At 41.9% G+C, this 22496-nt stretch overlaps 1 protein-coding gene across 1 annotated transcript in view; it reads left to right on the top strand.

Moving 5' to 3' along the window:
* The window catches only part of aco1 (aconitase 1), a 72963-nt gene that overhangs the window by 31572 nt on the left and 18895 nt on the right, over positions 1-22496 (top strand). The window contains exons 7-17 of the mRNA XM_062971833.1: positions 1747-1886; positions 3697-3868; positions 5205-5305; positions 7303-7419; positions 8442-8601; positions 10391-10526; positions 11265-11349; positions 12520-12676; positions 19328-19452; positions 21050-21154; positions 21912-22054. Coding sequence (XP_062827903.1) covers positions 1747-1886; positions 3697-3868; positions 5205-5305; positions 7303-7419; positions 8442-8601; positions 10391-10526; positions 11265-11349; positions 12520-12676; positions 19328-19452; positions 21050-21154; positions 21912-22054 — 1441 coding nt within the window. The remainder of the gene's footprint in view (positions 1-1746; positions 1887-3696; positions 3869-5204; positions 5306-7302; positions 7420-8441; positions 8602-10390; positions 10527-11264; positions 11350-12519; positions 12677-19327; positions 19453-21049; positions 21155-21911; positions 22055-22496) is intronic.

Genomic DNA, 22496 nt, shown 5'->3' on the forward strand with positions numbered 1-22496 from the left:
TAACTAAAAACCCACTTAATACTTGACTGATTGCTCCATTTAAAGAAAGCCCAAATATTGGTGTCTTTTCAACATTTCTGAACAATGCTTTGACTCCACACCCAGTAGCAAACCAAACGTTGGACCCTCTTCCAATTCCAAATGAGTTTTCCATTTTTTCTTTTTGATTCCCTAATTCCTTCACTGTTTCTTTAGAACAGTGGTTCTCAGCCTGTGGGTCCCCAGGTGTTTTGGCCTATACCAGTTTACCAGCTGTTAGGATTTCTGGGAGTTGAAGGCCAAAACATCTGGGGACCCACAGGTTGAGAACCACTGCCTTAAAATATCTCCTTTTTTGTCTCCTCTCTCCACACATTCTCTTCAAAGCCTTGCCTCTTGCTATCTCTACCCCAGCTCCAAAGGAGTTGGATTGCACAGAGGTTACCCAATATTTGCTGATCTCCCACCAAAAGCTGAGTTACAGCCTTAAATTAAAATCTTCAGAACATTTCCAGCTGTGCAAGTCCTTTGACCCTGCTTTTGCTAAGTCTGCTGCCAATGATATTTATGTCTTTTCTAACTAGATGGTCAACATTATAGTCTCATAGCTACATTTCCCTAGGATAGAACTCAATTTAATAAACATACCGTCTACTGAAAGACAACAACCTAGCATCTCTTCCCCTTCCTTCTTTCTCGATTTGTGTTCAGAATCGCCTGCCCCATCTTCAAGTGGTACTTACAGAGATTTGTGAAAGTAATATATTATCACAAAGCAGGAAGACAGTTCAGGCTATGTTTTGACCATAACAAACTGATTAAATGTTGCTCTTTATTGCTTTTGTCAATAAGAAAATATTTCTTAATTTCCTCAGTCATTTTAAGATCTCTCACACCTCTTAAATATTATTTAAATCTACTGTTTTAAAGTCAACAAATACATTTTAAATATTTGTTGATTCTATGATAAATTCATCATATATATCAGTATGGTAAGTAAATAAGCAGGTATACATGTCCCTTTGAAGAGTACAGGGAGACAAATCTCTGCTGTAAGGAGCTTGTAAGTTCCGTTCTTAACTTGTTCTATCCTTAACTTGAAGCTGTTAGGACAAAGTTAAGCTGTATCTTTGGTATTCGGCAGATCATGACAAATAAGAGCAATAATGCATAGTTGTAGATTGTTTAAATCGGTTTTGATATCTGATAGTAGAGAGGAGTTATGCTGAGTTTTCAATAGTTGTGACAGTTGTATCTTTTAAATGGTTTTTAAACTTCTGAATGTCAGTTTGTTAGGGAACTCAAGTGGAAGGGTGCTATTGGACCTAGAGATGGGAATACCTGGGGGGAAAACAGAAAAATTGAGGGGAAACAGATTTTTCCATTTTTTCTCAATTTTTCCAGGGTTTTTTTCCTGTTTTTTTCCCAGTTTTTCCGGGCTTTTTCCAGGCCTTCCCATCTCTATTTGGACCACATCCTGTTCATATGCTTTTACAGGCTTCTAGTTGTAACAAAATGTTAGACTACATGGGCATTGAGTCAGATTCTGTATGGCTGCTTCTAAATTCTTACAACCTATAGAATTTCTTACTGAGAGTCAAAACTCCTTAAAAATTCAAGATATCAAGAATATTTGCACTGTTGATGTCTTGACGTTTTGATTTGATCACTTCGTGTCTCCAGTGTTGTCTCTGCTAGCTTTTTCTTGTTGTTTGGCTGTCTGCAAAGAAGGCTGTTTTGTTTAGTGATTGCCTTTTTGTTCATCAGGTGTGGGGGGCATTGAAGCCGAAGCAGTGATGCTGGGCCAGCCGATCAGCATGGTGCTCCCTGAAGTGATTGGTTACAAACTGATGGGAAGTCCGGATCCACTTGTCACGTCTACAGACATAGTGCTAACAGTTACCAAGGTAATACTATGGTATCTCTACAAATCATTGTTTTCCCATTTCCAAATGGCAGAGGTGGGGCTGTAGTTTGCAAAGTCATTGATTACTGGCCATGTTGGGTGGAGTTCATGGCCAAAACACTGGGATGATTGAAAGTTTTTCACCCTGCTCTAGCAATAAGGTTTTCGTTCCAGAGATTTACAAGAGCAGAAATACAGTAGCACATCAGTTGGTATGGCAGAGAGGGTGAGTGATGAGCTTTTAAGTCATCTCATACACAAATGCCTTAGAGGAGCTATTGTCCTAAGTTTCTGACTCCCCAACCTTCAGTACATGATTTATAATATTGTCTTAGCATATAAGACTGCTTATAAGAGTTACTAAGATTGTGAAGGACTTTTAAATGAGCTAGAAGATTATGCCATGTTTTTGTTTTTTTTGTTCTCAATTACACCCAATGCTTAAATTATTTGCATGATGAGACTCAGAAAGTAAGACACTTCTACTTTGGTCCATATATCCAACGGACAATGTATTAGGAATCTCACATCAAAACAACATATTTTATATGTGGCCAAGACCCAAAAATAACATATAAAAGTTCTGTATTTGAGTAAAATAATGTGTTTGAGAACCACATATGTGGGGCTGATCGGGGTAAATTGTAGGTGTGATAAGAAAATATGATGTATATATTCAGTTTTATCATAGTTATTTACTGTATTGTTATAAGTGTCTTATTTTAACTTTCTTATTTTAACTTCCTATCAAAACTTGCTGTTTAGTTTGATATTGTGAAATGCCTAAGAGATAATCAATACAATTTATTACTGCAGGATGAGACTGATTCTCTTTTTTGATGGCTACTTTTCTAGTTGTTTGAAGAGTTAAAAGGAGACATATTTGAGGGATGAAAATGGAAATGTACAGGAAGTGTATAAGATGCAGATTTCATTAAGGGTCGCTCCTAACTTTCCTTTCATGATTTGAGCACCACTTATTGCTATGCCACAATTAACAGGGACATAAAACCCCCCCATCAGAGGCATGAACAGTATAGGGTTTAAACCAGTCGAGGTTGGCAGTGAAGGCGAATGAGATAGTTCCTAAATAGAGGAGTTTTACATTAAGCAATAAGGGTCCTGATTCGAGCAAAGCATATCAAGGGCAAGGTTTGTGTGATTTTTCTGAGAGATAAAACATTAGAATAATTTCCTAATGTTTCCTAATGTAATGTGCATCCATATCTTTTTAATACTTCTGTATTTTTTCAGCCTGCTTGTCAATATTATCCTAATATGCTATAATATGTTAATTAATATGGACAAGGCAAGAAACCTATTTTTATAGGATGAAATATGGTAAATAGACCTGGTATATTCCTCCCGAACACTAGAAACTCTGGAAAGCAAACTCCCTGGTATGGGAATTGGCTTTTAAGAGCTTCCAGTGTTCGGAAAGAAGGGTCATGGCAGAGTTCCTAACTATCCATATTCAATCCAAAGATGTATATACTTCTATATCTCCTAAAGGCAGCAATTAATGAAGCCTGGCCCCTTTCTATCTCTCTTAATGTGAGAACAAGAGATTTATCTGATTTCTAGTAATGCTGATCTCATCAATAATTATTTAGGTAAGGCTAGAATTCTCAGTACATGTGCACAGAAGCATTGAATCCCTGGAACATGTTTTGAATCAAGTTGAGAAGTGCAGTTTCTATTTTTGAATAGGAGATCACAACTCAGGCACCTCTGACTATGACTTTTGTTTTTATAAAATAGAATTAAGGCAATGTCCTGTAGGACTGAATTCAGTTCTTAATTTATTTCAGCATTTACGTCAGGTTGGAGTCGTGGGAAAATTTGTAGAGTTCTTTGGGCCTGGCGTTGCTCAGTTGTCCATTGCGGACCGAGCCACAATTGCCAACATGTGCCCAGAATATGGAGCCACTGCAGCCTTCTTCCCAGTTGATGAAGTTAGCATCAGATACCTTGTCCAAACAGGTGAGTAGCAGCAACACATCTCAAATGTTGAAATGGAACCATTAATGTAGAGCTGGATTGGATGCTTTATTTTAAGAATAGTCTAAGTAACATCTGTAACCCCGTGGCTCACTTTAGATATATTAATTAACCACAGATTGCCATTATAGAATGAATATTTGCTCACTGGCCTCTGCACAACCCCATTTATGTGGAGTGGAGATGAAATATTTTTGGTTAAAATTTGAAACAAATGTTTTCTCATTTGCATGCAAATACTGGAAAATGTCTTGCAGAAACTATTTTGCTAGTTTTCCTGATTTGCAAACAAGTTATGGTTTTTAAAGTCCATACTTAGTCATATTTATAAAATAAGTATTCACATTAATCCAGAAACCATGACTTGCTACAAAAAGTAGTAGAAAACTCATTTTCTTTTCTTTGGGCTTGAAGCAAGTAAGAGGGAACAGGGCAATACCAGCTAGTTTTCATAGCCATAACCAATGTTTTATTATATCTGAATTGGGGCTATATTTCCTGTTTTATATATCTTTTTAAAAATATAAATATTGCATGTATGAGCCTTCTACTGTACTTTAGATTATGGTTTAAAAAAGTGAGCGTTAGGTAGCATTACTTTATTCCATTGACTATAGAAATCAAAACTGACCCAGTTAGAGAGAAAGAAAATAAGCATACAGTCCCCAAATTATTCAAGGAACGCTTAACAGTTCCTCCTAACATGATGTTTTAAACATTTATACAACAGATGTTGTAATACTATATAGATCATCCTAACAATTAAGATCTGTAAAAAGTAATGCTATTTTGAAGGGCAAACTCCTAGATAACGCCATCACTAATGTCAAAGGAATTTCAATGTATCTTGAATACAAAGATTGGAAATCCCCTTTCATATTTGACGCTGAAAAATCATATTTGTCATTCATACTTCTAGTTTGAAAAAATCTTTTTCAAATCATTTGGCCCTATTTTTAAAAATCTTGGCTATGTAAATGTGTTTTTTCAGAGTAAGCACAATCAGTGTTTTACGTACAACTCCCCCAGTATACAATTATTTTAATAATTTATATTTCATCTAATAATTGTTATGTCTCAGTTGTTAGATCTTCTTTAAAATACTTTCCAGCATCTTGAATGGTCTGTTCCATTAAACCAGTGGTTCCCAATCTTTGGGCCTCCAGGTGTTTTGGGCTTCAACTCACAGAAATCTCAGTCAACTGTTAGGAACTGTGGGAGCTGAAGTTCAAAACACCTGAAGGTCCATAGGTTGGGAACCACTACATTAAACAGTGTCCTTGACATTTCAACTTGGTTGTTACTCTTCCTTTTTTAGGCCGGGATCAACAAAAGATTCAGCATATAAGAAAGTACCTTGAGGCTGTAGGAATGTTCAGAGATTTCAATAATTCATCTCAGGATCCAGAGTTTACTCAGGTAGGTTTTCTTCATTTTATACATTGCTCAAATAAATAGTCATACCTCTCAGAATCTTGCCTACTATTTTTTGTAATCTGGGAAAGTAGGGATCCTAAAATTGTGGAAACTGGATGAGCTAGTCATAACATTTCTATATTGAGAAAGAACCAAATAGCAAGGAATGTTCCCAACATCTGCCATTCAGAGTGACACTACCTGGAATAGATGTAGAATTTTCTTTCAGGTATTAGTTAAATAGTTATTCCTTAGTCCCCTTATTCTAAGAGTGGGCATTTTTGGTCCTCCCAATGTCAATTACCTGTGGTTCCCAATATTGCTGCCTAATGGCCAGCTAGCTGGGACCAATAGAATTTGGAAATACACAAAATGTCGAAGGCCACAGGTTTCCCACCTCATCTTACCAGTGCCCCTCACTTAAAAGTTCAACTTTGCTCACTCTCTAGGGCAGTGGTTCTCAGCCTGTGGGTCCCCAGGTGTTTTGGCCTACAACTCCCAGAAATCCCAGCCAGTTTACCAGCTGCTAGGATTTCTGGGAGTTGGAGGCCAAAACATTTGGGGATCCACAGGTTGAGAATCACTGCTCTAGAGGCTGTGTCAAGCTGAGAGTGACACAATTTCTCTAGAAGATTCTTCTCTCCCATATGAGTGAATGGAAGGAGACCCTTTACAAGAAAGATCTCCCCCAGTTGAATGGCAAAACAGCCAGGTTGTATGCCATCCATGCCCTGCGTGGAGGTTTGTGGAGGAACCTGATAGCTGTTAGTGCTGCATTTGGTGAACTTTTCATCCAGCAAGGACATTTGTTGTGGTGTGGTCTGCAATATTTAAGGTCTAGTCCTTGGCATGATCAGATGGGAGATTGAATCCAGAAGTCACAAATATGTGACTTCTTCAAAAATGTCTTCTTTGATTGCTCTTGATAAAATTTTTATATGATAGTGTTTTGAACAGTGCCATAGACCACAGTGTTTGTATCCATTTTTTGTATTGAAAGATCCTGAAACGTTTCCCATTACACTATGTAACACGATTTTTGTTCCCAGGTTATAAACATTATTTCCTAATTGGTTCTATCATAAAAACATGTAAAATGTTTATTAAACTGTAAAAACTTTGTTTTTGCAGGACATTTTGCTATAGTTTTTCAATGAATAGTTCATTGAGTCTCAACCAATTCAACATAATTTGTGACAGCAACAAAAATGAAATTTCTGGAATATAAAAACTACTTTCAAAGTAAGGACCACACCATTAAACAGGAAATAACCCTTTCAAACCAGGAACAGAAATTGTTCAAATTTTGTTACATAGCATTAGTTCATTATTTCTGATCTCACAGCACTTGGCAAGAGTGCTATGAGATCTTCATTGGGGAAGTTTTCATTCTTATTTTCAAACATACAGTAATAGTCCTCTATGCTATATTGTTCAACATAACATTTTACTGATCAACTTGATCATTCCCATCCCAGTCATTAACTACAGTAGAGTCTCACTAATCCAAGCCTCGCTTATCAAGCCTCTGGATAATCCAAGCCATTTTTGTAGTCAATGTTTTCAATATATCGTGATATTTTGGTGCTAAATTCGTAAATACAGTAATTACAACATAACATTACTGCGTATTGAACTACTTTTTCTGTCAAATTTGTTGTATAACATGATGTTTTGGTGCTTAATTTGTAAAATCATAACCTAATTTGATGTTTAATGGGCTTTTTCTTAATCCCTCCTTATTATCCAAGATATTCGCTTATCCAAGCTTCTGCCGGCCTGTTTAGCTTGGATAAGTGAGACTCTACTGTATTTTGAGAGAGAATAGCCCCAAATATATTATATTATAATATAGCTCAGGAACATTTCTAATAAAAAAATGTTGACAAAAATAATAATAAAAAAACCTTTTTGGCTGTTAGCCATAAAACACTATACTTTGGATGGTAACTTGGGTTTATCATACATACACCCAAAACTAATGTCTCTCTTTTACATAGATTATAGAGTTGGATCTCAAAACTGTAGTGCCATGCTGTAGCGGCCCTAAAAGACCACAGGACAAAGTTGTGGTCTCTGATATGAAGAAGGATTTTGAGGCATGCTTAGGAGCAAAGGTAATGCCAGTTTTGACAATGATTATTTCTTTTCCTCATGGCAAGGGTGACTATTGCTTCAGGCTTGTTATCTAGGCTTCTATATTTTAAAATGATTAATTCCAAGTGTTTCTTTGAGCCACTGTCTAGCTACTTATTCCTTTTGATAGTATATTTATTTCACCCATGGAATAGTAATGCAATCTACCTTTTAAACGTATAATGATTTTAAATATATAGTAGACAGTTTGTCCTCCCTTGTACTAGTAAAGCATTTGTCATATGTATGATATTCCCATGTTTACTTATGGATCTGTCTTGGACAAATAAATATTTTCTTCTCTAAACTATGCTAATTCTTCTAATCTTTCTTTCATTGAGGTTTTATTTTGTTGCCATCTTCTAAAGAGGAATCCCTGCCCCTCTTCCTCACTTCTGTGGGCCCAAAGAGATTTTTGATCTCTTTGGAATTTTGTTTTACTTCTTATACTGCTTTGGGACATTACACAGACAAGAGAGTCCCAGCAATCCTTTCTATAAAATGCTACATTTTGGGAAAACAGTATTTTTCACAGTATCACTAGACAACAGTTAACCATTCTTAAATCCATACAGTCAAACATTATACAGTGGGCCTGCCATATCTGCAGGAGTTTGCTTCCAGAGCCTTGCACAGATACAAAAAATATGATTAACCATAGCCCATAATATTACTTGGGGGTGACTTGAATATGCATGCTTCTGTGTGAGAGGAAATGTGTGACCCTCCAGATGATGCTGAACGCAGACTTCCATCATGAATGACCAGAGAAAACAGAGTCCAACTACTGTATATCTGAAAAACCAAAAGGTCCACATTCCCTGGTTCTTCATGGAGTTCTTCAGCTCCCAAATGTTATTCTACTATTTGACGCAATTGGTATTGTTTACTAGAATGGCTGCTCTCTCTTTCGCATGTGCTCTCCCTCACTTTTCTTTTTGACGCATTCCCTCCACCCCTTAATTTAAAATACTTCTGCTTCTTTATTTGGTCTTTCTTATAGCAAGGGTTCAAAGGTTTCCAAATTGCCCCTGAACATCACCATAACAAGGTGAACTTTGTTTACAATGACCTGGAGTTTGAACTTACACATGGGTCAGTTGTGATTGCTGCCATCACCAGCTGTACCAACACAAGTAATCCCTCTGTTATGCTAGGAGCAGGTAAGTGTCTTGTCCTTGTGCACAACTTCTATTGCATTTGTTGAGAATCACTTCACTGCCCTCCCCTCCCCCTTTTTGTTGCTGATCCAACAAATGTATCACTAGATGAGATGGAATCAATCATTTAGTCATATTAGTGAATAGCACTTAATTCCAAGTAGGTCCATTCCCACTGGGTGTGAGCTCTTTCTTTTTGTATGAGCTCTGCATACTTGGTAATATACATTTGTATATAAACCTGTATTGCTGTTGAATTCCAAGTTGATTACATTATAGGAACTTGATTGAAAATCTGTGGCTGCTTGAAATTACAAACTTTGCACTTGCTCTCCAAATCTGCTCATTTATTTGCTCAACATATTCACATGTGGTTAAAGAGAGGATATGTAGAAACCTCTACAATAACTACAGATTCCCAGGGTTCTTTTAGTAGATGACCATACTAAAATTCTTGAAAACCTGTTGCTCTGTTTTGTTTCTGGCTGAGGTCATAAACTGATTTGGCTGAAGATGAGACTCCAGCCCTGTTGTTCTTGGATTCCTATTGAGCACAACTTAACATTCACAGATTCCTAAGTGTAGTCAGTGTCATCGCTATCATTAAGCAGACAAAAGCAGATGCCTTGATGTGTTCTAAAAGGGCAACAGATTGTTCAGTGGGTGCCAGGACCAAGAGAAGTGGGATTTGGGGACCTCGGGTTCCAAAATAACATAGATAGTGGCTTATGAAACAGGGGTGGGTGAGTGCTGGTCACTGCTATGCCTCAGTCAGCAAAATATTTCCAGCTAGTCCCCTTTGCAGAGCAGTAAACAGACCACTAAAAAGACATGCTTTTCATTTTCCCAACAATGGTTATCCCACTATTAATTAGGCTGCCTCTACACAGCCATTTAATCCGGAGTAGAATGGGGATTAACAACGGTGTGAATTCCCATAGTTAGCCCCAGCTTCTGCCAACCTAGCAGTTCGAAAACATGCAAATGTGAGTGGATCAATAAGTACTGCTAAAGGTAACAATGGGAAGGTAACAATGCTCCATGCATTCATGCTGGCCACATGACTTTGGAGGTGTCTACGAACAATGCTGGCTCTTAGGCTTAGAAATGGAGATGAGCACCAACCCCCAGAGTTGGACACGAATAAACTTAATGTCAGGGAAAATCTTTACCTTTACCTTAGAATGGGGATTTTAGGACTGGGAGGGGGGGAAGAGGATTGTCTACACAGGAACTACCAAAAAAAATCAGGGAAAGGTGAAAGACAGTTTACACACCCACTGGATCTCTTACATCCACATTCTGATTCAGACTAATTGCCTCCCTAAAAACCCAGGAGTTTACTTTGTTTTTCCCCATATCTCCTGGTGAGGAGCTGTGCCAACTGTGGCTTTAGCACAGGCATGGACAAACTTTGGCATTTTGGATTTCTACTCCCAGAAATCCCAGCCAGCTGCTATGAATTGTGGGAGTTGAAATCTAAAACACCTGGAGGGCTGCTTTAGCAGTTCCTGAAGGCAAGGCTTTAAAGTCGATTATAGTTTTTGTGTGGTTGGTCAGGTGAATCAATTGCTTTTCAGCATAGCTGATAGTTTCTCCATCTGTTGAAGTAGAAAAGCAAGTAGTATAATACTATTGGCAAGAAGTCAATAAGGATTTCTGTCTGGCTTTGGAGAGCCCTGGCCTGAATGACCACTACAAGACTAAATGCAGGATCTGTTTTAAAGCAAAGTGTCATCATGTGAACATTGATATATTACGTATAAATATATGGCTGTGCATTTTTCTATAGGATTGCTTGCAAAGAAAGCTGTGGAAGCTGGTCTGGCTGTGAAACCATACATCAAAACTAGTCTGTCCCCAGGAAGTGGAGTAGTTACATACTATCTGAAGGAGAGTGGTGTTATGCCTTATCTTGCTCAACTAGGGTATGAGGTTATTTTTTAATTTATTAATTTTGGTCTAAGACTTCAGTTGATTTGTATTTCAGCACCAGATACTCCCTTAAAGTAAGAGAACAAATACATGTATCTGGGGCAAGGAAAGGGGGGCCTGGACTCATTTTGAGCATCCTCTGAAGCGCCCACCAGTCTCCCAAAGTTCCCAGTACCAGCCATTTTTTAAAAAAGAAAGTGTACCCAAAGCAATTTCGGTTTTGGAATGGGGTACAAAACTAGCACAATTTTCCTGCCATTTTGTAAGAGAGGGCAAAGGTACTGAATCCTTGCAGAGTTTCCAAGGAAATGTTTATGGTAGTGTAACCCTCAGTTATGCCTTTGTAAGTCACCAGGACAATTCCAGCTCTGATTTCCGCAGTCATATTTTGGAACATGAGTAATGTTTTATGTTTGTTTGTTTTTGTGTGTGTCAGGAGCAACTTAAAAAACTGCAAGTCGCTTCTGGTGTGAGAGGATTGGCCGTTGCTAGAGGACGCCTCAATGTTTGATGTTTTACCATCCCTGTGAGAGGCTTCTCTCATGTCCCCACATGGGGAGCTGGAGCTGACAGAGGGGAGCTCACCCATTCCCCAAATTCGAACCACTGACCTGTCAGTCAGCAGTCCTGCCGGCACAAGGGTTTATGCAGGGGCTCCCCAATGTTTTATATATCAATATTACTAACCTTGAAATCATCTGATAACATAATTTATTTAATATTCTCCTTAGGTTTGATGTAGTAGGTTATGGATGTATGACATGTATTGGTAACAGTGGACCACTACCTGAGACTGTTGTTGAAGCCATTACTCAGGTAAGCCATATTTCTGTTCAGTGTTCAGCTGTAAGATATATTAGCACCCGGGCTTCATTTAAAAGTAATGTAAAAGATCTGCTTGGTTTTATGTCTACAGGATTTATAGCAAGGAGAAGAAATATGTAGCCCCCTAGCTGTTGTTAGACTATAACATCTATCAGCCTATCTAATGTAGCCAGTAGTTGAGAATGATGAGAGTTGTAATCCAACAACACTTGCAAAGTGACCGTTTTCTTGCCTTGGTTTATGTAGAAGTGAAGATAAATGTTATTAAATATAGCTTCCAAAACAGAGCTTTGATATTGGCAGTAATCCTTTACAGCGTTCCCTCACTACTTTCTGGTTCACTTTTCACAGATTCGCTGTTTTGCGGTTTTTCAATAAACTCTAAAAGGCTATTATAAATCATAAAAATTACAATTTACAGCCTAAGGAAGGGAGGAAGGAGAAGCCAAAGGGAGAGAAAAGGAGCCCAGGTGGCAACGGGAGGAGAGGGAGGCGATTTATCAACACACGATTGGTTGATAAAGACTTAAAATAGTGTATAACTACTAAAATAATGTATAAATATTAAAATAAATATAGTGTCCCTACTTCATGGATTTTCACTTATTGCAGGTTGTCCTGGAACCTAACCCTAGCGATAAGTGAGGGAACACTGTATTTCAAGAATTGGAAATCAGTTTATTCAGAGGCATATAACCAAGATTTAAAATGACATTATTCTGTGTTGTTAGTGAGCCTTGAAGACAATTCTCTACAACTTGCAACCTCTCAAGCTAAAGACTAGCCATATATAGCAGCTTGTTGGAACATTGATAAATAGCCAGTTCTGATGGTTAAACCTTCCTTTACTTGCCAAAATGGGGAGACTGTCACAAAACACAGCTGGATGAGACCACAATATATGTCTGGTTGGACTTCATTAACTTTCTTGAGTAAAAGTTTAGTGTATGCATGCATCAAGCAGAGTGTCTTGCTTTGCAGTCTACTATTCCAGTAAAGTTGGACACACTTTTGAATCAATCCTTAAACCCTTTCTCCTTTAAATGTTTCTTGCATTTCAAAGAGAGTGATTTCACGTAAGGCTTAGTTGCTTTTCCCCAGGATCTCTCTTTCTCATGGCCCACACCAGAAACTATTGGATTTTGCATTTTCTTTGCACAGGGAGACCTTGTTGCGGTGGGTGTCCTTTCTGGAAACAGGAATTTCGAGGGCCGTGTCCATCCAAACACTCGTGCCAATTATTTAGCTTCCCCGCCATTGGTCATAGCCTATGCTATTGCTGGGACTGTAAGGATTGACTTTGAAAAGGAGCCTCTGGGTAAGACATTGCTTCGAACTATACATTGTGTCTTTGTATTGATTGTTTTGGAATAAGTAAGAATCCAAAAATAATTGTACAGAATTAGAAGTAACTGTTTTCTTTCTGTAGTTATGTGAATTTTCCCCTATTGCATAACCTATTGAAAAATAACTGCACCCAGTCTCTGGCCACATATCCTTTTCACAAATGTGAATCTCCGTGAATATGTGGAGACCACCTTTGGAAAACCACTAGTCAAGAAAAGCATGACCTTGTCAGCTCTGGACTGGTGATGTTCACAAGTATTCATGTAATGGCATACAGGTAACTCAGCTGTTAAACTGAAAAAACATGTCTTTAAACTGCCAAGGATAAAGACATGTCACTACAAAAATATATTTGGTTAGCAGAGTTTTTAAAAATGTTTCTTTGCAGTTGTAGTTGTCCAAAAGATATACACTCCCTTGAAACCTCTTAGTTTAAAATATACACTCAGAGATTTTTAAAAAATTGAAAAATAGCATCTTGTTTACTCATAAACATCTTGTATTAGTTCAGTTATAGATAGGATGTAGCTTCTCTCTGTGTTGAGTACACAGGGTGTGATTCTTAATCAATAGTCCATAGTCTTTAAGTATACTTGTAGTTACCGAAATCCATAAGCATACATGCATCCATCTCCACTGAGGTCTGGACACAAACATCTGCTTTCATTGAAGACCAAACACATACATGCATCCACCTCCACTGAGGTCTGATGCAAGTCTGAAAACAAAATGGAGTCTTGAGTCTTCACATGCTCAGTACAATCACAAGACTCCATTTTGTATTCAGTCTTGCAAAGAGATACAAACTGGCAAATCAACATACACATAGAATACAGATTGACAAATACATACATTAACAAATAAACAGTGAGAAGCTTGGGAGGTTGCTATTTCCAACATCCCCTGTACCAAATATTTCTTCGAGTGGTGATCTGTGGAATCCACACACATGGTAGTTACCTGCACCTGTGCAGCATTTCGGAACTATCACAGCTGTTTAAAATTGGCCATCACCCCGCCCTTCCTCCCCTGAGGGTATATAGCAGCCAGGCGGGGTTATGGCCTTGTTCCTTTTTCTTCCGCCGCAGCTTGGAACTAAGCTGTTAGGGAACTCTCTAGATTTATTTCTTTATTTTTGAATAGTTATTCGGTTTTTGTTAGTTAGTATTATGGCTTCGGGCTTTAAGAAGTGTACCGGCTGTGCCGGGAACCTGCCCGACAAGGATAGCCATGACAAGTGCCTCCTCTATTTGGGGGAGGCACATTCAACTAAAACTTGTGATGCCTGCAGGGCTTTTACCCCACAGGCCCGAAGAAACAGGGAGAAGCGCCTTAAAGCGCTCCTTTATGAGCGTGCACTTTTACCTCCCTCGGAGCAGGCCTCAACCTCCCTCCTGCCGGAAGGGCCTCCAGCTTTGCCACTCCTTGCCTCTCCAGCCAAGCGACCACGCTCCGCTTCTCCGGCTCCTGCGTCCTCCTCCCGGCTGGTTGAGGAGAGCCACAGCCGGAAACAAAAGAAAAAGAAGCGTGCGGAGGCATCTGCCTCAGCTGCGTCTGCAGCACGCACGAGGCCTCAGCAGGAGCCGTGTCCATCCGGCTCCTTGCTAGCTCCGCCCACGCCAACTCAGAAGTCTCGCGAGACCGGGTACCTCATGCGGAGGACGCCGGGAGATGCGGAAGTGGCAGTCCTCCCCGAAGCGGAGGCAGGCCCCTGCAAGAGCCCTGGAGTGCCTGATTTTCTGCCGAGGGCGGCAGCAGCAGAGCTGGCCTCCAGGCCCCGGCGGCTGCCAGAGGCCTCAACATCAAAGGTCATAAGCGGTGGTGAGCTTTCCCCCTCGGACCCGTTCCTGCCCTTGAACGCGGCTGCCTTTTCAAATGACTTATTTGACTCTCCATTACTGAGCCGGTCCCGTAGTCCATCTTATTATGGCTCTTCTCAATTTGTATCGCCCCCTAGCCTTGTGACTTGGCAGGGTGGGCCTCAGGCCTATACCCCAGCCCAGGAGGACTTTGTGCATCGCTCCCCAGGAGGGAGAGCCTATGTGTTTGGCCCTGTATTGGTACCAGAGCGCACTCACTCTCAGCCCCCTATTCTCTCCCTTCAGGGGAAAGACCAGGCCACAGCAGGCCAGCTTGAGGCCTTGGATGTGGAGGCTTTGGAGTCTCTCTCAGCCTCACCAGATTCTCAATCCCAACAAGAGCCATGCCCTCAGGACCAGCCTGAACCGGTTGGATCTGTTGACAATGCAGCCTTTTCAGCTTTATTGTCTCGCTTTACTAAGGCATTGAAGGTGCCGGTTGCGCCTTCTCAAAAACCAGTAGAGGATTTTCTTTTTCCTTCGGACCAACAACAGCAGGCCCCTCTGCCTGCAGCGGTCCTACCAGCGATTCCATACCTCCTTCAGTTAACTAAAACTCCTGATATGGCTCCTTCTGTGGTGGCTCCTGTATCCAGGAGAGCAGATCTCTTGTATAAAATAGACCTTTCCGCGGCCCCATGGATCGCTAAACCTCCAGCCCCAAACACCATTGTTGCCGACATGGCTACGGGGAGAAGGGCCACAACTCAAACAACGCCAGCCGATAAGGAAGGCAAAAAGTTGGATGGCCTAGGGAGGAAAGTCCATGCAGGAGCGGCCTTTGTGACTCGTTTAGCCCACTATGGGGCTTATTTGTCTTCTTATCAAGAATATCTCCCTAAGAAGATGGGAGCATATATTGCCAGTCTGCCACGAGATCACCGTGCCTACGCTTCTGCGATTCATCAAGAGGCTTTGATGGTGGCAAGGGCCCAGAAGGACATGGCCAAACACACGGCCGATGCAGCAGGCTGCATGTTTGCCACTTCTACCACCATTCGCCGCCATGCATGTCTAAGGGCGTCTACCCTTTCAGAAGCAGGCAGAGCCTTAGCTGAAAATTTGCCTGCCCATGACTCCGGCCTCTTTAACCCCGACACCGACGACAAGCTTAAGCATAAGCAAGATGTGCGCCAAGCCGCTCATAAGTATGGCTATACGACGCAGAATACCTCGTATGGCAGGGGTAGGTGGACACCATCCCCCTCCTATTCTCGCAGACCCTATACGGGGGGATCAAGATCCTTCCCATAGACCACCCCGGCCCAACCCTCGCGTCAAACGCAGCCTCCTCGCTCCAGCAGGGCAGAGGCCGATACCAGTCGAGGTCCAGACGGCGTTTTTAGCGCCATCACCTCTTCTCCTCTTATGTCTTCTCTTCGTGTGGTATCGGGCTCTATTCCACAACGTGGTAATGCCTCTCCTCTCCCTGATGATTTTTCATGTCTAGAAGAGCGGCAGCTCTTGCCTAGGGTGCACTTTGAGTTTGGTTTTCGGTTAGCCTCCTTTTTCCCTAAATGGCAGGCCATTACCACGGACCAATGGGTCCTGAATGTAGTCCAGTTTGGCTACAAAATTGATTTCTGTGCCCGGCCAAGGACTGGCTGTGTGAAAGTAACACAGCCATCGGAGGTCCTCAACCAGGAGGTTAGCACTCTGCTGAGTAAAGGGGCAATTGTTCCCTTGCACCCTACTTTGTTTTCTTCAGCCTTTTTTTCACGATACTTTTTGGTTTCTAAAAAGGGCGGAGGCCAGCATCCAATTTTGGACCTCAGAACCCTAAATCAACACATTCTGTCGCCTACGTTTCGGATGGTGACTTTGCCAACCATCCTCCTGCTCCTGCCGGAAGGACCGTGGTTTGCGACTGTTGATTTGCGCGACGCATATTTTCACGTCGCGATCTCTCCACAGCATCACAGGTTTCTGGTGTTTGCCATTGGTCGTGAAGCATATTGTTTTAGGGTTCTCCCCTTTGGGATTTCTGCGGCACCCAGAGTCTTCACTAAGGTGATGGCGGCAGTGACGGCCTATCTCCGCACTCATTCTGTCACGGTGTTCCCGTATATCGATGATTGGTTACTGGTGGCACGATCTCGTTCTTTACTCCTTCATGACATTCAGTTTACGCTCTCACTCCTTCAGGACCTCGGCTTGGTGGTCAACTACACCAAGTCCAACCTATGGCCCTCTCAGAACATCGCCTTCATCGGGGCGGTCTTGGACTCTGCCACTCGCAGGGCATACCTACCAGATGATCGGTTTGCAGTACTTCGCAAGGCGGCTCTTTGAGCAAGACACCAGCCCTGCGTCCCAACCAGCCTGTAAGATCTCTGCTGGGATATATGGCATCGACTACGGCGGTAACGCCGTTTGCCCGTTTGAGGATGAGAACCCTGCAGTCATGGTTCCTGCAGGTCTTTCACCCTCTCCGAGACAACCCCTCTATACATCTGTACCTACCACCGTCTGTCCGACTCTCGCTCCATTGGTGGCTGGTGCGAGCGAACGTGTGCCGTGGCATGCCTTTTCGGACTCCCGAGCCATCTTGCATGCTGACTACAGACGCCTCCCTGGAAGGCTGGGGAGCTCACACCGGCTCTCTCTCGGTACGCGGCCACTGGTCGCCGTCCGAACAGACTCGTCACATCAATCTCCTAGAGTTGCTGGCCCTGTACAAGGCGGTGCAAGTGTTCCGCGATGTTCTCCATGGCCACACTGCAGATTTGCACAGACAACACCACAGTGGCATGGTACATAAACAAGCAGGGCGGGACGCGATCACGGTCGCTCCTCGCCCTCACGTTGACCCTGTGGAACTGGTGTCTGCGCAACAACATCCGCCTGGTAGCGGTGCACGTCCCGGGCCACCTGAACATGCTGGCCGACCAGCTCAGTCGGTCTCGCAGCACCGGTCACGAGTGGTCTCTTCATCCTGCCGAGGCCAAAGCCCTCTTCCATCAGTGGGGTCAGCCAACTGTGGACCTTTTTGCAACAAGCCTCAACTCCAAATGCCAGCACTTTTGCGCCTGGGGGGCAAGGCCGTCCAGGACGGGCTGTCTAGGGGATGCGTTTCTCTTCCGCTGGACAGGTCTCCTCCTTTACGCCTTCCCTCCGGTGCCGTTGCTGTCCAGGGTGGTAGCCAAGATCTACCACGATGGCGCGGACGTGATTCTGGTAGCACCTGTTGACCAGCGAGCATGGCACCCTCCGGCATCCGGATCTCGCCTGGCTACACCTCGTTGCGTGGAGGATCCAGCCCAGCCGCTCTCCACAGCAGTCTTAGACATCCTGGCAGCGGCCCACAGACCATCGACTAGGCGGTCCTATGACCGCAAGTGGGCCAAGTTCACCGAGTTCGCGAGGGACCGTGGCACTGACCCTTTGGCAGCTCCTACGCCACTGCTCCTAGACTTCCTGGCATCATTAGGATGCAGGGGGTTAGCCCTTTCTTCGCTAAAGTGCTATTTGTCAGCAATCTCGGCGTATCGCAAGCGCCAAGGACTTTCCTCTTGCTTCCAGGATCCATTGGTCCAAGTGTTCCTCCAGGGTTTCAAGAATACTTACCCGCCACGAGCTCCGCCGCCACCCGCATGGCGACTCCAGCTGGTGCTTTCTGCGTTGACAAAGCCTCCCTTTGAACCACTTGCCTCGATTGACCTTTCCTTTCTATCATGGAAGACAGCGTTTCTTGTTGCTGTCACCACCGCTCGTCGAGCCAGCGAGCTCTGTGCTCTCCGGGCAGATGAGCCATATATACGGTTCCATAAGGACAAGGTTGTCATGCGGACAGATGTAGCCTTTTTACCCAAAGTAGCCACACTATTCCACGTCTCCCAGGACATCGTGCTCCCGGGATTTTTCTAGAAGCCGTCCACACAGCTCAAACAGTCTCTCCACATGGTCGATGTTCGGAGGGCCTTGGCATATTACGTCAACTGCACCAAAGATTTTAGGAAGTCTCCTCGTCTCTTCCTGCAATACCGAACTGACACCAGGGGGACGCCGGTGTCTTCACAAAGATTTTCCGCCTGGGTCGTGGCAGCAATCCGGCTGGCATACCAGCTGGCTGGTGAGGAGCTCCCGGCTGGACTCAAAGGCCATTCCACACGAGCCGTGGCCGCCTTCACTGCTTTCTGCCGTGGGATTCCCTTGGAAGACATCTGTCGTGCGGCAACCTGGGCCACACCATTGACGTTCATGACCCACTACAAGGTGGACCTCATGTCCATGCGTCAGACAGCCTTCGGGAGAGCCGTACTATCTTCAACGTTGGCATGACGCCCACCATCCATGGTAAGTAGCTTGCTAGTCTACCATGTGTGTGCATTCCACAGACACCACGAACGAAGAAAGTATAGTTGCTTACCTGTAACTGTGTTTCTTCGAGTGGTGATCTGTGGAATCCACACAACCCCGCCCTTCCTCCCCGCTGTCATCATGCTTTTTTCTTCAGCCGCTGCGTCGGCAAGGAACAAGGCCATAACCCCGCCTGGCTGCTATATACCCTCAGGGGAGGAAGGGCGGGGTGATGGCCAATTTTAAACAGCTGTGATAGTTCCGAAATGCTGCACAGGTGCAGGTAACTACCATGTGTGTGGATTCCACAGATCACCACTCGAAGAAACACAGTTACAGGTAAGCAACTATACTATCTCAAGTTTAATAAGTTTGCCTATTGTGTCCTGGATTTTGATGTGGGCATGTAAATGTTTTTTCCAAATGTCATCACAATTTCAACCCATCTACTCAATTTACTGCAGGTGTCAATGCACAAGGAAAGAAGATCTTTCTGAAAGACATTTGGCCTTTGAGAGAGGAAATCCAAGCAGTCGAGCGCCAGCATGTCATTCCAGGGATGTTTAAAGAGGTCTACCAGAAAATAGAGGTAATAGTTTTTGTTGTAACATAGAGGAATTGTATAATTTACTGCTTTCATTCAGTGCCTTGAGTGGACATCAGAATTGTGTTTTTGCATCATTCCACATTCTGTTACTGTTCGGTATCATACTGATTTTAATCAGACGACAGAGGTTATGAAATTCTAGCCTTATAGAGCTGGAAGGGGTGGAAAGTTCATCTTGTCTCACTTTTCAGGAACTCTTAGGTTTCCAATTCCCATGCTAGAGTTCACAATATGAATGTCTGCTGAGCTCCTCTTTTAATGAACAGATTTTTTCTCAAACTCTAAAGCATCTCAAACCTCTCCAGAGACGCAGAAACATTCATAATCCACTCACACTGTGTTTCTAGCAAGCTGTGATGAGTCAAATAAGGACACATTCATTAGACACAGTTAGGAAGAAAGGGAGAATGTGTCGAATTTTCTGATACATTTTATTGTTACTATAGCATAAAATGGAAAAGGTCAAGAGTAAAATGTGAGAATAATCCAGCAGCTCCATTACGTTTGACTGGTATATTTTCACATGAGTTTTTATGGATATAAATCTACTTCTTTGATATCTATAGGCCAGAGACTTCTGTGAGCTGTAGCTATCACTTTTGCCCTTATTTGCACAATTCTACACATGTCATTGTTTTGGATTATTTCTTCTACTAGTGATAGGGAATGGCAGGGAAACCTCACATCTGGTTATTAATATTAGGCTTCTTAAACCACAATTGCTCTGGCTTTTCAGATCTTATCAAACATTGACTGTACATTTCCAAGCAAATATTTGTAACCATAAGGATTAGAAACATTGTTTAAACTGACAAAAGAGAAAAACGGGGGAAATTGAAAGGAACCGAAATTATAACCTCAGTAAGACACTGTGCTTTTTTTTGTCCAAAACATCATGTTTTACAAGAAATTGACAGAAAAGGCAGTTCAATACACAGTAATGTTATGTAGTAATTACTGTATTTACGAATTTAGCACCAAAACATTGCAACATTTATTACAAAAACAATGACTACTAAAAGGCAGACTACCTTGGAAATACAGAACCTTGGATAAGTGAAGCTTGGATAAGTGAGACTCTACTGTAAAATATAATACGTAGTATGTACATAAAATGCTTTACATAAAATAGTTATAAAATCTTGACCAGTGTTGGGGTATTGGCTCAATTGAAATTGACACTAGGATAGTGGGTTTATTAGGAAATAACCTTTGTTGTGGTTTAGAAACTGAAGTGAAATGGTCTCACACTGGAGATACTTCAGTGGTAGATTTCTGTCAGGGCCACAGATAAGGACTAGATTATTTTTGTACCCTTGTTGTTGTTGTTGTGGTTTGTTGTTGTTGTTGTTGTTGTTGTTTGCTATGTAAAGTATGGGATCAGTGATGGACCTAGCTTTCTGTTTTCTACTGAGCAACGGAGGGCAAAATGTACAACATCTCTGCTTCAGATTTCCAACACTATAAAACGCACCCGTATTGGCTATTTTATTCAGTAACTTACTCATAAGGATGTATTTTGAAATGTTATACTCATATGTTTTCTCCTGTTTCTTTCTCTTTCTGTTTCCCCTCACAGACTGTAAATAAAGCTTGGAATGATTTAGATGTTCCATCGGACAAGTTATATGCTTGGAATCCAAAATCCACATATATTAAATCTCCTCCGTTTTTTGAAAACCTGGTAAGTGTAGCTCTCCCGGCTTCCTTTTCTGAGATATTTTCTAGTTGCTCCCCACTTTGCATTGTAATTGTATGCGCACATGACCACTTGGGGGTGTTTTGCTTCAATTATTATATAAAGCTTAAGCAGTGTCCTTCAGTGTTGTGTGAAAATGATGAAACATTATCTCTATTTCCTTATGAAACTTTTAGAAGTGGCTGTTCAAACCAAGCAACAAACAAAATTGGACACCTGTAAATAGACAGGCTATCTTCATGGAAGTCAGAAGAGATTTAAATGTCATTCTTTAAACTGCGTTGAGCAGAAACATTAGAAGTATCATGTATATAATCTATACATATTCAAGTTGAAAGATGGGTTTAGTTTATGGCCTTTGCTATACACATATATATACATATATAGTTGAGTTTCGCTTATCCAACATAAACGGTCCGGCAGAACATTGAATAAGCAAAAATGTTGGATAATAACTTGCCAGGGGTCCACAGCCAATGGAGCACAACTTTTAATAAGTGTATGGGATCAAAGCCTTAATGAGCCAGAGGAGGTTAAAATCATTTATTTTTCCCTGATGTCACCATGAATCTGTTTCTGGAGGGATGACTAATAAGAGAATTAAGGAGGCACAAATAATTTGATGTTCCTGATTTCATAAAAACTGTTTCCTTTGTTTGTCATTTGGATGAAGACAACATTTACATGTTTGTTTCTCGACATGCCGCTTCCTCATGCAAATGTTTATTTTTAACACATTCAGACTTTGGAGCTTCCTCCTCCTAAATCCATAGTTGATGCCTATGTCCTGCTCAATTTTGGTGATTCTGTAACTACTGATCATATATCTCCAGCCGGGAATATAGCAAGAAACAGCCCAGCTGCTCGATACTTAACTAGCAGAGGGTGAGTCAAGAAAAACTTTGGGGTGACTTTCTTCTGTTCACTTGTCTTCTAGTCAGTTTTTTATCTCTTCTATCCAGTTGGAATATTTAACTCTCATATAAAATATCAGAATCATCTTATAATACATCTGGAAAACAACCCGCATCACACAAATCAGATTGCAGTGTGCTTTGCACTGCATCATAAAAACAAAATTAAAAGTGCAGTTTATAAAAATCACCCAGCTGTCTCACCCAAAGTACTCCGCATTGCTTCCCTCTCTTCCTTTCTATTGTAGTTCAACCTCATACTGTTCAAGTCTGCAATCCTCAATGAGGAACAGTTGGTTAGATTTAGAATAGGCTGAGGGAATTACCCCCCCCCCCATGTCAGTTAGAATGTATCTATTTGTTCTCTCTTTCTATTCCCATCCTTATTGGTGAAATAGAATGGATATTCTTCA

The sequence above is a fragment of the Anolis carolinensis genome, chromosome 2 (assembly GCF_035594765.1).
Source record: "Anolis carolinensis isolate JA03-04 chromosome 2, rAnoCar3.1.pri, whole genome shotgun sequence".
Classification (NCBI taxonomy): domain Eukaryota; kingdom Metazoa; phylum Chordata; class Lepidosauria; order Squamata; family Dactyloidae; genus Anolis; species Anolis carolinensis.